Source organism: Heliangelus exortis, chromosome 1 (assembly GCF_036169615.1).
Source record: "Heliangelus exortis chromosome 1, bHelExo1.hap1, whole genome shotgun sequence".
Taxonomy (NCBI): Eukaryota; Metazoa; Chordata; class Aves; order Apodiformes; family Trochilidae; genus Heliangelus; species Heliangelus exortis.
This window is the reverse complement of record NC_092422.1, coordinates 188,248,862-188,263,698: the sequence shown is the minus strand read 5'-3', so window position 1 is coordinate 188,263,698 and position 14,837 is coordinate 188,248,862. Positions and strand designations below refer to the sequence as shown.

General features: G+C 35.4%; 1 protein-coding gene across 1 annotated transcript in view; it reads left to right on the top strand.

The window, feature by feature from the left end:
• SEMA3E (semaphorin 3E) overlaps window positions 1–14,837 on the top strand; it is a 135,840-nt gene that overhangs the window by 88,178 nt on the left and 32,825 nt on the right. The window contains exon 5 of the mRNA XM_071734052.1: window positions 10,043–10,136. Coding sequence (XP_071590153.1) covers window positions 10,043–10,136 — 94 coding nt within the window. The remainder of the gene's footprint in view (window positions 1–10,042; window positions 10,137–14,837) is intronic.

The window sequence follows — 14,837 nt, the reverse complement described above, 5'->3', positions numbered from 1 at the left end:
CCCCTCCACTGTCCCTCCGCATGGATAAAAAGCCACCAGTTAGAATGCCATCCACGAAATATTAACAGGTTTTTCAACTCACTGAATTTGCAGTCCTGAATAATATGAATTGGCTGATTTATTACAGTCCTCTGCATCTGTAGTTCATGTGAAACAAATCATTAAACTGGGGGATGTTTAAACTAATATCACGTGTTCATATATATGAAATGCTGCCAAGTAAGCAAAACTATGTCAGAATTTTTTACGAAAGGGGTTCATGGCATCATCTTGTCTGAATACCCACATCACAGAGTCTCAAATTGCAGCACCAAAACATCCAAACACCCCAGATTTCTGTTAGTTTAAAGCATTTTAGATATTGGAAGTTACAAATGTGTACATTTCAAGTGAGATTAAAATGATACCTAAACAGTAGTCAGGAAATTGTTTGGGTAAAGATTACCCCAGTCCCACAGGATACAACAAAGATGCCATGTTGCAAAAGGTAAAAAAACAAAAGCTGAAGTTTCAGTCATAACCTGAAGTATTTCTTAGTGAACCAATGGCTTATCTATATTCCCCTGTGAAAATGAGAAAATACTAGCCAAGCAACAGTTGCAGAATGTTTTCTTCACATCTCATATAACAACCCAGCCTTCACAACTGGCCAAGATCCAATCCTTCCAGGAAAAAAAAAAAAAAAATCCTGGTGACACAGGGTGAAAACTGTTTCTTCCAAACAAATGCATATATGGCTGTGTGAAAATTTAAAGTTAATGAAATTTAGTTATAATAATTACCTTAATGAACATCTGTATATGTGAACCTCAGTAAGGATTTTGAAGAAAGGGTAATTCTGTTCTTTCCCTGGTTTGCTAGGAAAGGGATAATGGGTACTGCATAAATAGAACAAAGGTCAGAAGGGACTATTTCACTTAGTAGTGAAATAGTCATTCACATGCTACATGAATAATTTCTCCTAGACATTCAAACATGTCCAGGAAAATATGCATTGTCATTTCAGAGACTCCAGATAATGGGAACTCCCCAATCTGGTAAACTGTCCTAATATTTAATTACTTTAAATGTTAGGAAATGACCACTCACTCGAGGTTAAATTTATCTGATTTCAAATTCCTGCCATTTAACCTTGATATGCCTTTGATAGCAAAGTTGAAAAGTCTCCCATTATCTTTTCCACATCGTTTCGACGTGTAAGTACCCATGCACAAAGATCAAGCCACCTCTTCACTTTTTTTGATAAGCTAAATAAATATAGCTCCTTAACCCTCCTATCACAAGGATTCCTCAATCACATTTTTATCCTTCCTGTGACCTCTCTGCACTATTTTCACATGTTCTGGAAGTGCAGACACTAGAACCAGACATGCAATTCAATGGTGTGTATATAGGCAAGGTCACTTCCTTACCTCTGTTTGAGATTCCTCTTTTCATAGACAAGTGCTGAGTTCTTGGCAAAGCATCACAGTGAGAAATCTAGTTTTAGCATTTTGCCTTTGACTCAGAATTCTTGTCTCAAGCACAAAGTTTACACACTTAGTCGTGGCACCTGATTAGCAGTCTCATGTCAAGGTCAATGACGAGATTTCCAGAGATTTCTGTCTCTGTCAGCTGTAAAAAGGCACTTAAGATGCCCAAGATCCTAAATGAGGCATCTCAGTCTAACACATGAAAGTAGTCTGAACAAGCATCTGAACCTCCACCTTCTAGGGCATTTTGATGTACTTCAGATATAAATTGTGTTCTCTATTCCAAGAGACACCACTTCGGATACAGGTATATTGAAATCTACTTGGTTAGCTTCTGACCTTTAACTTGGTATTGAGAGCATATAATAACCTGAGCACACCCAGAGGTCTCATTAACCTTTTCTCTTTATTAATTATGCATCTCCAGCCTTTTTTTTTAAACTTTTTTAAAAACTTTACTAGGAAAGAAATCCCATGACCAGTTAAATTACTGCTAAATTAAAAAAATCATCTTCTATCAAAAACAAAACTTAGGGCAACCTTCAATAAAGGAAGATTTATTGTTGCATATCTAACAACAACTATAGTTTGATATACCTCAGCAGTTTGCATTTCTTAATAATTCTGTGTTGCACAGTGTGTCATCATAGCTTAGGACATCATAGCTATGTACTAAGTCTGGTGCCATGGAGAAGTCAAGTATTCTGTATCAGTTGTTCTTAGTCAATCCTACACATTTTAGCAGGCAACAGGGTTGTTTGACCCATAAAATCAGGCAAATGACATTCATTACTTTGGAATATTATCTAAATATGGCCATATTAGAATTTTAAGTTCAATTTGGAAATTAATAAAGAATGTGAACTGATCAACCATATGACATGAATTTTCCATCATATTAACCTGACTGTTGCAAGATTAAAGACAGATGGTCAAGACAGAATGAATTAATACAGAGGAATAATACTATTATCCAAAAGATAAAGAAAGAAATACTCCACCTGTGTGGTAATTTGATGGGGGTAGGTAAAATATTCCCATGCTCATCAGAATGATTTTTAGATCTGCCACTTTTAGATATGAGACAATGTATTTTTCTGAGTGAAGTCCATGAACAATGACAAGGTTCAGTTAATTTTTTGCAGGTTTATAAAATCCATGCAATATTCTCTGATTTTTCTATAATTTATGAATTCTATTTATTTTTATTTGGCCGAGATCTTTTCAGAAAGATTATTCTAAATTTAAAAAATGAACTACAAAGAATTACTTGCAATTACTGCAGGTATTGCAATTCAAGTGTCATCAAGAGGCAGAGGATCAATTCTTCTGCCCTTTCTTCCACAATGGCAAACTGTGGCATGCCCCGTTGAAGCTCTGCAAAAGGACTCAGTTATCCAAGGCTCCACACTATGGAGACAGACAGAATTTCCCAGAGTATCTGCTTTTTTCTCAAACCCATTCTCAGTTGAATGTAGATGTTGGCCTGGCTGTGCCCAAGACCCTGCTGCTCCATCCGTCACCAAAGCCCAGATTGTTAAGAGCAAAGCATAGAGCTCTATTCTTTCTTTTTAACTTTTTTTTCCCAACCTTTATCTGTAGTTGTTATGATAGCAATAACTAGATGGGAGGAGTTTTTGTTGTGTTATTTGTTCTAATGTGATCCTCACAATCTCAACACAAGTTTAGCTGGTCAAAATCAAGGAAAATGGAAAGTCTTGGCTAGCAAGGTCCCATGTAAAGCCTGCACACTTCCCCACAGAATTCCTTTCATTTTGGGAATTTAATACCGTCTTTCACCCCATATACAGCTATTCAAGCATATTAATTCTAGAAATTCCGTATATGGCCCCTGTAATTTTCATATATACTTACTCCCACAGTAGTGCAATATAATGACTATTTTTCTGATGATCCTCTTCTATGCCATAGGCCCCTAATGAGTTTATGTGACTAATTTAAGGTCATGCAAAGGTACAACTACTAAAATTTTGACCAACTCTATCAGTTATATAAACATTCTGAACTGCTAAGGATAAATGTCTGTGATTTCTGTATCCAGGGTGGTGCTTTTTTGGTTGTAGGTTTTTTTGTTTGGTTTTGTTTTGTTTTATTTCGTACAGCCAGAGTATTTCACAGGCATTAAATCAGGGATATATGTTATTTCTGTCACTTTAGGCCGGATATTTTGATGCAAGTCACAACTTACTAATCCTTTTGCAAACTCAGACAGCAGTTTGACATAGCTTCATATTTTAAACAGGTTTTCAGATTTGAACCCAATGTGTCTTAATCATCTAACTGTGAAATAAAATGCATAGACCTGAAAAATACATCTGAATTTTTAGGGAGGATTTAATGTCTGTAATATTTTATGCACTCTCATCCCACAGGACGACTGATCTTTTCAGTATGTCACTGGATAGTAAAGAGGATTGAAAACAGATCCTCAGAAGAAATACTACCTCCCAAATAATCCTAACTATGTCAAATAGCAGATACCTGACTATTTCTGCCAGTTCTTTGAGGACTCCATTCCTAATATTGTATTGTCATTTTTCTTGGAAAGTGAAGTTGAGTGAACACGGAAGATATAATTTTAAAAATTAGTAATCCTCTAACAAGAGCAATTTTTTATGTCATTGCTTAGATAATTGTGAAAATTACTGCTAGGAATTTATGAAGAAGATATTAAATAAAAGTGGTTTTTTTCACTGTTGGAGCATTCCTGTGTTACTCTCCCATACATCTGCATGCCTGTATTATGTTGAATTGCACAGGCGAGAAAGCTGCAATATAAACTTATTAGTGTTATTACAAGTGTTTGGAGATCAAATTTGTGTTTGGCAGCAAGTTTTTTCTTTGATAGCACACTTGCTATGTTAATTATTTTTGAATTTTATTTTCTACAGAATAAGATCTATTACTGTCTTGACAGTTTCATGTTGCATACATTTCTGTGGCATTTCCATCAATAAAGTTGCAGCTCTGTCTCACTGTGTACCTAAATTGGTGAAGCTTTTAAATCACAGTTTCCCCCCCATGTTATTTTATTGTTTTGTTACTTTGGTTTTAAGATAGAATTAGAAAAAAAGAGAGAGTAGATGGAACCGCTGAATCCAAGAACAACATCCCCGATTTTGAGATAAGAGTCTCAGTATAATTCTTATACAGAGCAAAGACAAAACTGTAATGGACAGGAATGGAAGTGCTGTTTGAGAAGATGCAACCCTGCAAGCATAAATTAACCTCACAGTTTTTGTACAGAGGTTTAAGGAAATCTTCTCAACATTCTGTCTTGAGAGCAGGGATGTGAACATCCCCTTGGCAGCTCTCTCCCTCCCATACCTTCTGCATTTGCACATCTCCCTCTTGCTCTTGGTTTCAACTCTCATGACCCTTGTTGAAAGCCCACTTTACCAGGTTATTCAGTCAAACATTCCACTGGGATGTCCTTTCCCTGTGCAGTCAGTGCATCCCAGTATTTACCATCCTTTCCCAACAATGTTCCTCACAAACAGGGCACTAAGATCAAATAACATGCATCTCTGACATTTACAGTCCCCTTCTTATGCTTTCAGAATTACTTGAACAGAAATTGTATGTATAAGACTAGCACTACATGGTTTTATTGTTTTCAAAAGAGCATTTCTCATAGTTTTGCACAAGAAATGCATCTCTATATTAAACTTTCTCATTCAATGCACTTTACAGATGAACTTTCTTATTCAAAGTTCTCTTTGTCAAATATATGACCCATAGTAAATGAAAGGCAACAACTTCTGCATTTAACATCATTCTCTATTCTAAGGTTGAAAACCAGGAGATGATTAATGTTAAGAATTAATTTTATCTAGTGAGTTACAATGACAGTAAGTAATAAAACCAGTGTTAAAAGCTGTATTCACAAAAAGTCACAGGACTTCTTAAAAGCCAAAACAAAAAACACTGAAAACAAAGCAGCCCAAAAAAGGCACAGATGTCATGGAGAGCAAAGCTTGGTTATATTGTTCTATCATATGCATACATGTATGTAATTAAAGGATCTGAAATTGCTTCAATTTCTATTTAAAAAAAAAAAAAAAGCCAGTATGACATATTTTACTCTTAGTTACCACACAAATAATAATAACTGAAAGTGGGGAAAAAAATCCCTTACAGAAAATAAAGTTATTGTTTCTCATAAAAATAATATCATAGTAAAACCAACCAAAGCCTCTGTGTTTTTAAGACATTGTATTAATGTTGAGAATAGGCTTAAGTACTTTTCTGAACAGGAATGGAAGAAGCATATGTTTTAAATTAACCACATGCATAAATGCTGAACCAGAGCAAAGCAGCACTTGGCATTAGAGAAAGCAATTTTCTGAAACAAAAGTTAAATGCAGTCTTTAAATTTTCATGGCTCTGATTGACCTTTTCTTTCATTATTATTTTTAGCCTACATTATTCTACATTGTCTAAAATTATCAATTTATATCAAGTTAATGGCAAAATGCTTGATACCCTCAGAAATATGTTCTATTTCTTTTTAATCAAAAAATTTTTTTCATAGTAGTTGAAAGTATATTATGTTTCCTGAGTTATAGGTAACATAAATCAAGCCCAGAACTCCTTTGCTTTTCCCAAATTACATGTAGAAGTTTGTACTAACACTCCCAGCCCTCCATATGGATTTTTGAGTAATTTCAGCCCTAACCACTGAAATTGCTCATAAAATAAATTACAGTGTTGAACTACTGTGTTGGATAATCTGTTAGGAAACTCAGTTTCCTTATGACATTTTTCAAGGGATTCCAGTGTCACAAACAGCAAGGAGGGTTAGAATTATGGTATTAGCCTTCAAAGCTGATTATTAATGTGCACCGCTCATTTCATTTAAAGTGGCATCCGATGGAAGCTGACACATCTAACACTTGATCTCCAGTTATTTGCCTCAGTGATGGGAATAACTTACTGTGACTATGGAAAATTTGGTATGCTGTTCTAAAAGGCGGAGTTGGAAAATCTTGCAGAAGTCATTGCTTACATTTTCAATGACTTTTCAGACAGTTATATGCATCTGCAAGCATTTATGAGAAAAACATCCTGCTTTGTATCAAAACTGGTGAGATCCACTTAAAAACTTCTAACACTGGAGTCCTAATTTTTAACTACCTTCAATCTTAGTGTCAGATAATATATTTAAGCTACAATCCTTATACAGAAATTTCAACTATTAAAATGTTGATAATGAAGGATTCTGCAGACCGCTTAACATTTCCAGTCTCTGGCCATAGAGTTAGCTGGTTTAAGCACGTGTGTAGAATGAGTGTTAAAAGAGATGGGTTTATCTTCATCACTGATTTCATTCTCATTCACAGGAGAATGGTTAACAACAGCCGTAGCTTTTTCAATGTGACACCATTTCACTGGTTGAGAGTGACACAAAATCCTTCCACATAATCTGGAAGACTCCCATACCGGCCAAGTCACCCCAGTCTGAGTAGCAGTGGCATTTTATCAGGGGAAAACCTGAATATGGTGTGTGCCTTATGATGCCCTGGTGGGATCATGCAGTGTCCTGTAGCACAAAAAAATACCAGTTTCTGTTCACTGTGTAGGATGAAATATAAGCCATATACTATAAAACATGAAGTGTGGATACTAAAACTTCTTCAAGTATTGTTTCAAAATAATTGTGTTTCTGTACCTGATCGCTTTACCTGAGTATGTTTTTTCTGTCGTGAGTTTTCAGTTTGATATTTTTTCCCTTCATAGACAAGTTCATGTTTATTTTACTATGGGGAAAGTTGCACAGAAAGTATTTAGACCAGAAAAATCTATTAAATTTTAACACTCAGTTTATCTCTCCTCCTGCTTATCTCTACTTCTGCATCTTTCTCTCTAAAAATTGTTTGCCTATTTGTTTATTTTATTGAACTGATTCAATGACAGTTTAGTTGAGATATCAGAGGAGAAACTTTTTCACAAGTAACTTTAATACCTGATGAGATAATAAAGACTATTATCTCATGACTGTTTTCAGAAATATTTCCTTTATATCCTATTTTATGACAATTATGACTCCCTAGTTCTTTTTCGTGATTTCAGAAGGTTTTTCTTCCTCTTCCTGACTTCACTTTACTCTTTTTTTTCCTCCCGCTGACCCAAAATGTTACATTATTTAGTTTTGAAAAATATCTGGTATGTGAAGTTTGAAAAGTATGGAATGAAACTGAGATTTCCACACCAGAGAAATATTTCTTCCTTGTTTGACATTTACCCAACAGCAGAGAGGGAATAGTTACTACTGATGTGCTATTGAAGCTGATACAGCAGAAAATAATACTCCTGCAACACCAGTCTCTACCCAAGATGATTATTTTCTGTTGTATCAGCTTCTAACACCAGACACTAATGTGCTTGGGCTAAGCCCACACAGGAGCTTCTGGATAGGTGAGATTCTTTATGCTTTGCTACCACCTAAGTTTTAGGACCATTAAGTAAAATTTGTATGGATTTTGCTTGTTGGTTTTATTTTAGGGTGGATTTTTCACTTCAAGTAAACATGAAACAGATGTCTTATTTTTCCAGAACTGCATTCTGAGTTGCAGCCTATTTTTATAGAAACTCTCTAACTTATTGAAAACTTTTTGATCTGAAATTGCATGAAAATGGCATGTATTATATAGAGAGATGGGAGTGGAGGACAAGTACATCAGCTTGACTGATGTAGGGATTAAGGAGTGAAAAATGCTTGGAAGGGGAGGGACTTGTGACAAAATCAAGATAAACTGTCTCAAACGAAACAAAGAAATATTTGCTTAATCATCAGTCAGTGGGAACTAGCAGCTCTACACTTTACAGCTTTCCCACTTATGTATATATTTATTTTTACTTTTGACTTTTAAAAAACTGTTTCTCTTATTAGCAGTTTTCCATTGTATGGCATGGTCAATACCTCTTTTGCTTCTTCTCTCCTTGTATTTTTATGTTGGTGGGGGTCTTTGTTTGTTTGTTCTGGTTTGGTTTGGTTTTTGTTTGGCTGGTTTTTCTCTGGGGGGAGGGAGGGGAGTTGGGGTTTTGGGTGTTTTTGTTTTTTCCAGGAAACTGTAAATATCATGAGTGGAGCTACCTGAGAAGAACTTTAAGTTTTCTTAGGGGGCAATTGCATTTGTAGGTTGTAAGGTGGGCTGGATGTGACTGAATTGAAGGAGAGTGGGGACTGCAGCAGTGCAGAGAGCAGGCACATAATCAGGTTTCTGGAACTCTGAAAAGTAAAATTTTTGGTACCAAGCTGCATGTGCTACAACACCCCAGAATGACATGACCATAACAAACAGCAGAAAAAAGAAGAACCTACTATAATGACATAAGGACTAAAAGGACTACATATAATTAATTAAAGATTATTAGGTAGATAGTTTGTACAGTCTAGATATATCAAGCTTTTTTCTGTGTGAATACTGAGCTATTCTTATAAAAACCTGAGAGGTTATAATAAAACCTGATTTTTATGGTTAAAAGACCTATTGGACCTCTGCTGTAAAGATCCAGGCAGATCCTTACCAAAATTCTGAGGAGTTTTGGGTCCTGTCAGATGTAATGTTACACCTCACAAAACATTTGCCTTAGTATATTAGCGATGCAAACCTGAGATTAATTTACTGAACCAGCAGGTTACGTGTAGTCAATATGTTGATATAACCTGCAGAGCAATAGATTTTTGAGTAAAAGTGTTACACAGAACTGGAACTGCTAGATTATCCAAATGTTTACAAGTCACACATTTGCTAGCTGTGTGGCATAGATTTTATGAAGATTTCATAGCTTTATCTCGTGTTTTTTTTCTTCTGATCCCAGTGGTTTTTGGTATGTCTTTTTGTGAATACATAGATTTTTAAAATATTGTGCTATCACTTGATATTTTTATCAGATATTAATGGGCTCTTTTAGAAAAAAGGAAAGCTGTAACACTACATATAAAAATTTAAATTGTAAATTCTTTCTCAACCTTTAAAAGCTCATACAGACAAATTCAAATAAATTGTCAATATTATTTTAATGCTGATATTCTGTTAAATCCACTGCAGAAATCACATCTGCTCTGAAAAGCATAACTGGGGATTCATTCCTAAGCATACTTTTATGAAGATGATGTATAAACATCTCAGAGCTACCAAGAGAAGATAACACAGCATGATATATTTAATATCTACTAGGAAAGAAAATGCTTAAAGAGGAAAAACACATTCCGTACCTAGATATCTATTTAGTATTTAGATAATCTGGAGAAAAAATTGAGAAATCTTTACTCTCTACCCACACAGAAATTAAAAAAAAATATAAAAAATTATTAATTTAATTGAATATTTTACTCATTCTTTTTGGACAGTTCACATACAAGGTGATTTTTAGAAACCAAGAGAATTTTTAATAGTGCATCAATGAGCAATCGTAATTGTGTTTCATCCTTAATGAAGTCAATTCATTACAAAAGGTATAACAAAGTTATAGCTTGTCTCTAAGGAGTTCTTTTCTTTGACTGTAGGTTTTACTCTGTTTTCTGTGATTTTTCTTTTTTCAAGGATCATCTGTTTCAACTGGAATCGCACAAATTTGAGAGAGGACGAGGCAGGTGCCCTTTTGACCCCAGTTCTTCCTTCACCTCCATCTTAATTGGTAATGATCTTTATGTCACAGGCTTCACGGTCCTGTCAATCTGGCATTCTGAGTCTCTTTCTTCAGCACACCAAAGTGTTGTCAGTCTTTTGTTGCAACCTTCCAAATGTCATTCCTAATCCTCATGTTGATGCCCACATTAATATTACATCCCAGGAAGCATTAGCTCCATCAAGAGATCTCACTGAAGTGAGTAGATGTTATATGACATGTGCCATCCTGAAGGGGTAATTGTCTGCTGTGTAATTTTGGAAACAGTAATTTCCTGCTTTCCTTCAGAGTAAAGCAGAATGTCCAGTTTAATCTTTTACACCATTGAGAGAGATACACAAAATTTACTATTTTTCATCTACTGAGACATTATTGAGTAACAAACATCATGTAAAAACAGCAATTTCAATTTTTATATCAGGCATTTATTGTTTATAGAAATCAAAGCTTTTGAGATCAAACCAACTATCCCAAACTGGTGACTCTGTTAGGAGAGTTATCTTATACTTGACAGTTATAAAAATAGTCTTAAATCCTGAAGGGCCAGAAAGCTTTGATGACATAGTGCTCTTCTGTGCCTTGCTTGTAAGTTTATCACTACAGGGCTAGGAACTTTGAAGGTGTATTATAGCAAACCATTCGTTTATTCCTGTATAATGTTTTCCTGAAAATATTTTGTGAGATCAAGCAAACACAGTCTTGGCAATATTATAGTACATTGACTGAAAATAGACTGGAACAGCAAGTAAAAGGTGAAAGCTAGATGCCCTTAGGGAGTAACGCAGTGATTTATAGTTTTAGAAAACATAAATAAGATGAAAAATGAGCACTCAAAAGGAATAGTCACTAAAAAAAAAAAAAAAAAAGAGACAGGAAAAAAAGGCTAAAGATCAAATAAATTTTCAGTTTTTCAAGGGTAAAAAGTTTAGAGGACTTTAGAGCTCTTTGATATTTACATTTGACTTCCCATATTAAAATCAGACAGGTAAAGTCTCTTGATTATTCACTACAATGACATAACTCAGGCATGGTTGGTGAGAAAGTAATGGTTATGAGGTACAGATGCATTGTTGCATGCTAGCTATGTTTGTTCCTTCGTATTAACAAATTACTTACAAGAAGAATGTAATACCATATCTTTAAAACTGCAGCAATTCACCAAACTATGGTTCATTCCCATTAAAAAAAAAAATACAGCTCAAATTCTTAAGAATTAGTATGCTAAGAAGTCATGAAAGAACCAAAAAAATAAAACCAAAACCAAACCTGCTGTATTTTGACTGACCTTCACAAATCCATGAAGCACAGATTGTTACGCTTTTCTTCCACCCTTATTTTTAAACTGTTTCTACAGTTTTTAACAGACTCCAGTCTGAGCTCAGCTTGGGAACAAAGACTCATCCTGTGGAATTTGCTGTAGGCCTGAAACCTCATGGCTTACTCTTGAAGCCCTTCTCAGTTTTTCCTCAGACAGAACTAAGTAAATAAATTAACCTGATCATGTTCCTACCCAGAGATCAATGTGAATTTTATTTACTTAAATGGAAGCCAGATTGTCTTCTTGCTGAGCACTTCAAGACTGATAGTCCCTGTGTTTCAGGCCTAATCATTAGTTTGCCTCGATTATGGGAGGTCCTATAGACCCTCACAGTTTTGTAATAAAGAAAATTCCAAATGACAAAGACTTACAAAATCCATTTCACAGAGCTAAAACAATTCTGTAATGTGGCAAGATTAACAGGAGAAAATAATATATTTAATCATATCATTGATACAACTCCAAATACCGAACAAACTTTCATCTCTATCAAAACTATGACCTAATAAAAGTATTTATAGACTCCACAGGTAATTTTATAATTTCAAGTGATCATAGAATGATACTTTAAAAGCATAACAAAATTCTTCAAAGAGTTTATTATTTTTTTTCCCCTTATATTTTTTACTATTCCATTAAAAACTTATAACACATAGGAAAAAAAATCCTATTAACATGTTTTCTACTACATCCAAATAACATCTACTAATCAAAGCTTACAGAATAAATAGAATTAACGTTGCACCTGAGACTTCAGAATGTGTATTTTTTATCTCTGTAAGCATCTACTTGAAAAGTGTAGAAGACATAGATGCAAATATGGTGAGTGTGAAGGAGTCTCTTAAACCAATATTTGACAGTGAGACTTCTAATGCCAAGTGCACTCCAAAGGGATGATCTGTCATTCAGCTGAGTCCTGATTCCATGTCATGATGGCCATGACAGGAGATCACAACCATACACCACACATGCTCCAAGATTGGTATTCTAGTCTTTCCTCCAATGCTTGGAGGATTCCTACTCCATTCATTCCACTTTTCTTGAGAGATAAATTTGCTCCTGTTGTGGAGTTAATGGGCCCTTGGAGGCTGCACCGCAGACTTACCTCCACTCTCCCATGTAGGTTCAGTCAATGTGCATACCCTTGAACAGGTTTTATGCAAACCTCTCAGCAAAGACTTTCACATCTCAGTATTGTTTTCATCCTCACTAAACAATTCAAAATCTGCTTCCACCTCTGCAACTCATTAACCCAGTGGCCTGCACTAGCATGGCTGCTGAATAACAGTGAGGATTTGACTAACAAGGAAACTTCATACCTCTGATAAAAGCTTTAAAATCTTGATCTTGAAAGATCATTTGCACCATCACTAATCAGAACCAGGTTTAGCTAGATTAATTTAGGAAGAAAAAGAATGTCTTGTTCTGTATCTCTTCATGTATTTTAACACATCAGCTAAAATACCCACTTCAAGAAAAAAACAGTTCGTGACTTGACTTTAAAAACAAATATTCATCCTGTCATAATTCTTATTATAGGATATCTGACTCAGTGGTAAAGTACCTAAGGATGAACTTTTATGAGCAATTAATTTTAGAAACCCAAAGAAACTTTATAATTTCAGAAATTAATTGTCAGCATCAGGAAACAGTATAGATGTTGGCTGGTAGACAGACTGAATAAACTGTATATGTTTAGATAAATGGCTTATAAAACTTTTGGACTTCTATTTCTAACGAACTGTGCCATCTGTTTTCAGTAGCCAAAACTATTTTTGATATCATATCATTAGCTTAGATCCTGCTAGCTCTTGAAAGCTGAGAAATTATTTTATGTGTGTTTTGTTACCTGCAATATATCATAAGCAAGTGGTGAAAAACCTGAACTACATTTGAATTTGATTTTTTGTCCAGGGAATCCATTCTGGTAATATTTTCTGCTTTTACATTTTTAAACAGGTTAACATATTTGTGTCTTGTCTTTTACAAGACAATGAATAAGATATTTTCTCTCAAAACATAAGACTACTTCAGTGACAGAAAGTACCAATACACAGATAAATTTTACCAGCTAAGCAACAGTTTCTTTTGAATTGATACTTAGAAAAGTTCTACTTGCTTAAAATGAAATAGGTATTCTGATTTCAGTTGTCATGTGAGAAATAACTGGAGGTGCTGCTTATGTTCTACTGTGTACATTCCATTACTTTGATTATAACAGAACTAGTCCACTTTTAAAAATGTGATATAATGGAGATTTTACACAAGAAAGACTACTGAAGAATAATAGCTTTCCTTTGCATTATCTTCTAATTTGAAGCAGGCACAAAAAACACAGAAACATGGAATTGTTTTGGTTGGAAAACAACTTTAAGATTATCAACTCTTACTGTTAACTTAGCACTGCCAAGTCCACCACTAGAACATGTCCCTAAGCACCACATTTACATGGCTTTTAAATACCTCCAGGGGATGCTGACTCAACTACTTCCCTGGTCAGCTCATTCCAGGACCTGACAACTCCTTCTGTGAAGAAATTTTTCCAAATAGCCAGTTTAAACCTCCCTTGGCAGAATTTGAGGCATTTGCTCTCATCCTGTCACTTGTTACTTTGGAGAAGAGACCAGCCCTCATCTCCCATTACATCCTTTCATGTAGTTTTAGAGAGCAATAAGGTCTCCCCTCAGCCTCCTCTTCTCCAGAATAAACAACCCCAGTTCCCTCAGACGTTTGTTCCTTATAAGATTTGTGTTCCAGACACTTCATCAGTTTCGTTGCCCTTCTCTGGACTTGCTTCCACACCTCAATTTCCTTCTTGTGGTGAGGGGCCCAGAAAAGGATTCAAGGTGCAGCCTCAGCAGTGCTGAATACAGAGCCACTCTCACTCCCCTAGTCCTGCTGGCCATGCTATTCCTGATACAAGCCAGGATGCTGTTGGCCCTCTTGGCTACCTGGGCACACTTCAGCCACTGTCAACGAACACCCCAGGCCCTTTTCCAATGGGTAATTTTCCAGCCACTTTTCCACAAGCTTGTAGCATAGCACAGAGTTGTTGTGACCCAGGTGCACGACTGAGCACTTGGCCTTGCTTAACCTCACACAATTGGTCTAGGCCCATCAAGCCAACCTGTCCAGGTCCCTATCTTGAGCCTTTCCACACTCAAGCAGATCACCAGTTCCTTCCAACGTGCTAATAACAAATAAAAGAAACCCACTTCTAAGGTGGAAGAAGCCTATTTATAGAAATCCTTTGTATATATAATGGTTTTTTAAATTAGATCAGGATTCAATCTGTTTTACTTTAACAGTTGTCATGTAGGAATTCTTGGTTTTAGAAGAAAGATGTTGCACTTGGTTTTGTTAATATTTTGCTTTGAGAAAAGAGAAAAATT